Here is a 3,412-nt window from a genome sequence, read left to right as displayed (position 1 = left end):
ACGAGCGGTCAGCGACCGTGAAACCAACCGGGCGCTTTATTTGTGCGCACGCTTCAGCTACACGCCCACCAGCTTGGTGCCGCCGTTCTTGTGCTGCTCGCCGTGGATCCAGTGTTGTTTGATTGACCAACTCGACTTGTTGGCGGTTCGTCTCCATCGGCAAGATTATCCCTGTCCAGCGTTGTTGCAGTTGTCCAATTGTCCACTGGTTGGTGAGCTGCGTTCGGCAATTGAATTTTGCTCGACCAATTCCAATACCGGCGGCTTCAATTCCGTCGACGATGGAACTGAGACCGGTGGGGAAAAGTTGATCAGCTCGTCGAAAGCAGTTTCATTTTCGGCATTGAGTTTGGCCGACCATGTCGATGATCTGGCCATTTTGGATCCGATGGAAGCGTTTGACAAGCATGCTCACAACTGTCACGTGTACCAGTTGCTTCCACCTGATGCTTCAAGTTGTTCGGTAATGCCAAATCAGCGTCCACTGTTGCCACCGGATCCTGGTGATTTTGACAGTGATTGATTTGTTTCCTATTCGTTCATTTCAGAGAAGTAAAATAATATCTTTCGTACAAATCATTGTTCTGATATTCCATGTGGGATTCTACTAACTCTGATATATTATTTCAGTTTTTTTCTGAAGGTTTATTCATGTGTTTTTTTTAGAAAAAATTGTTAGGATTTTTCAATTTCAGATTCACAAGTTTTGCAAATGTCAGATAATACAACATCATCACTTCAAGTTTTCAAGCTGAAGGAAGATGAAGAATTGAGGTATGTTTGAATTTCTATTTAAAAGATGAATGTTAAAAACGTTAAAACGATAGATTTGAAGCGTCTAAAGGTGTCGTGACGTTGGAATTGATCGACGGCATAGCCGAGATATTTGGTTCTGAATTGATGCGAAACAAACCTTACCAGTGTGATTCGGGCCTTCGAGTGGGCGTATACACGTGGCATGGTTGTACGTTGCATGTTACGGGTCCAGCCGAGGGTTTGTACGTGGCCACGCATACACCTATGGTTGTATATTTGAATACCCACGCCGCTATTGATTACATGCGTCAAAACGCAGACCGCAAGAATATTCGTGGTCCGAGAATTATGGTCGTAGGTGGGTGTGATGTTTTAGGATTTATGTGTTGTTCATTTTTGTTCAATTTTGAGGTCCCACCGACGTTGGCAAAAGTACATATTGTCGAATTTTGTTGAATTATGCGGTTCGAATGGGACGCACGCCAACGTTCGTCGACATGGATGTCGGCCAGGGCCAAATATCAGTTCCGGGCACGTTGAGCGCGCTTTACGTTGAAAAATCCGCCGATCCAATTGAAGGCTTCGACAAGCGAATGCCCATTGTCTTTTCTTATGGTCACCTTTCGCCCGGTGCCAACATCAGCTTGTACAACACGTTGGTGGAACAGTTGGCGAAAGTGTTGAATCAACGTTGCGCGGAAAACCGATCGGCCAACACTAGCGGCTTTGTGATCAACACCAGCGGTTGGGTAAAAGGCGCCGGCTATACTTGCCTGGTCAAGGCGGTTGAAGCTTTGGATGTACGACTTTGTTTGTTTGTTTGTTTGTTTATTGATTTATAAATGATTATTTGTTCAAGGTCGACGTGGTGGTTGTGTTGGATCACGAACGATTGTACAACGAAATGAGGCGAGATTTGGCCCCGTGCGTGAAAGTAATTCACCAACCGAAATCCGGCGGTGTGGAAGAGCGAAGTCGTGAAATGCGCATCGCCTCTAGAAGGGCTCGAATTCACGAATACTTTTACGGCTCCAGTCAGCAACCCTACTATCCGCACACTTTCGACGTGAACTTTGCCGACGTGCTGATATTCAAAATTGGCGCCCCAATGTTGCCCGACTCTTGCATGCCGTTGGGCATGAAAGCCGAAGATACGAGCTTGAAAATTGTTCCCGTCACTCCGTCGAACGAGCTTCTCAACCATATACTGGCGGTCAGCTTTTGCGAAACTGCCGACGACGACATCCTGAACACCAACGTTGCCGGTTTCATATGGGTTAGCGAAGTGTCGATGGAGAAGAAGCTGTTCACGGTACTGTCACCGCAGCCGACACCGTTGCCGTCGAAAATTCTCCTCTACACCGAAATCACTTTCATGGACATGCACTGAAAGCATGCAATTCATATTTCACAAACAATACATACATTTACGTACATACAGTATGCAACTTTTGTTGTTGTTGTTTTGTCTATTTTTAATTAATCTGCACAATTGTGAAATATATAATACAGATCAATTATTCATTGAAACAAAGTCAATACAGTACTTTCATTTGTTATCATCAGAATAAGTAATAATAAAAAAAAAAAGAAAAATTCATCTGAATTTGTCAATTGGAAATAATAATAATAATTTGAACGGCATTCTTATTTAGCAACGCAAAAGTCATGCAAATCAACAGCAAAAGCCATGATTAATTAATTAGCTGAACACGAAAGAGGAGAAGTAGTAGATGGATATTTCCGATAAAGCAAACGAAACAAGAAAGAAACAATATGATAATGGATATGCACGTACGCGCTGAGATGAGAATCAACTGTGGAAAGGGTCATAATATTTTGCGGGCAGTTAATCGCTGTACAGCAACGTTCAATATTTGCATATTATGTAACAGGCGTGAATTAAACCGGGAATGTAGCCGAGAAGTGTAAGCAGGATGTTGATAGCCAACTGTGCCGTACATCCCACCTCCATGAAAACTCCAATTGGCTGAAATAAAATGTGGGAGAAATAATTTCATGTTCTTTTACAAGACAAAATAAATACTAATGGCATATTAGAAGTTTCAAATGGAATTTTACGATTATAAAATTTTTTTCCCCCAAAAATAAAGATTACCGGCCTTGTTTGTACAAACGACGGTAAAAGTTGTCGCAAAATCTATCAAACCGGTTTTGCGAATTGTCAACCTGTTCGTACAAGAAGAAAGAAATTGGGATGGAAAAGATTCGAACAGAAATTTGCATAATATTCTTATTTCCAAATCAACCGTTCGTTAATTACAAGAGGAAAAAAAAACGAAAATTAATTTTAATAATAATTTTTCAAACTACCCTCAGAAAAAATCACAAACCAACCGGTTTGTTGTAAATTTATGCCAACGAACAACAAACAAACTGCAATAAATTTTCCATCCAGATGGACAATTGTCAATATTGTAAAATATTCAATATTGAACATTTTCGCTACAGACGAAAGTATGACCGCCATTTGTTTGCTTTCGGCATTGCATTTACAAATCGAATCGTCATAAACTGGCATGGACGAGATTTTTGAAAAATGACCGCCCATGAAACATTTCACCCCTTTCACTTTGTGCAAACAATTATCACATTTATATTATAAACGATAAATTTACATTAAATAATTATGTAA

The 3,412-nt window shown here is 41.0% G+C and overlaps 2 protein-coding genes across 2 annotated transcripts; one reads left to right on the top strand and one right to left on the bottom strand.

The window, feature by feature from the left end:
• Positions 1–57: 57 nt before the first annotated feature.
• On the top strand, positions 58–2,146 carry Tsp_03622 (Pre-mRNA cleavage complex II protein Clp1; the record flags this gene model as incomplete). Its single annotated transcript, XM_003379928.1, has 5 exons — positions 58–503; positions 696–774; positions 828–1,114; positions 1,168–1,556; positions 1,616–2,146. Coding segments are annotated over 5 exons (1,732 nt in total), but the record flags the coding sequence as incomplete, so codon positions are not given.
• A 480-nt stretch (positions 2,147–2,626) lies between these two features.
• Tsp_03621 (conserved domain protein) lies at positions 2,627–2,746 on the bottom strand (the record flags this gene model as incomplete). The annotated part of the gene is made up of 1 exon (XM_003379927.1): positions 2,627–2,746. A coding segment is annotated over one exon (120 nt), but the record flags the coding sequence as incomplete, so codon positions are not given.
• Between the last annotated feature and the right edge of the window lie 666 nt (positions 2,747–3,412).

The sequence above is a fragment of the Trichinella spiralis genome (assembly GCF_000181795.1).
Source record: "Trichinella spiralis strain ISS 195 chromosome Unknown Scfld2, whole genome shotgun sequence".
Taxonomy (NCBI): domain Eukaryota; kingdom Metazoa; phylum Nematoda; class Enoplea; order Trichinellida; family Trichinellidae; genus Trichinella; species Trichinella spiralis.
The sequence above is the reverse complement of the archived record's forward strand: the minus strand, read 5'-3'. Positions and strand labels throughout refer to the sequence as shown.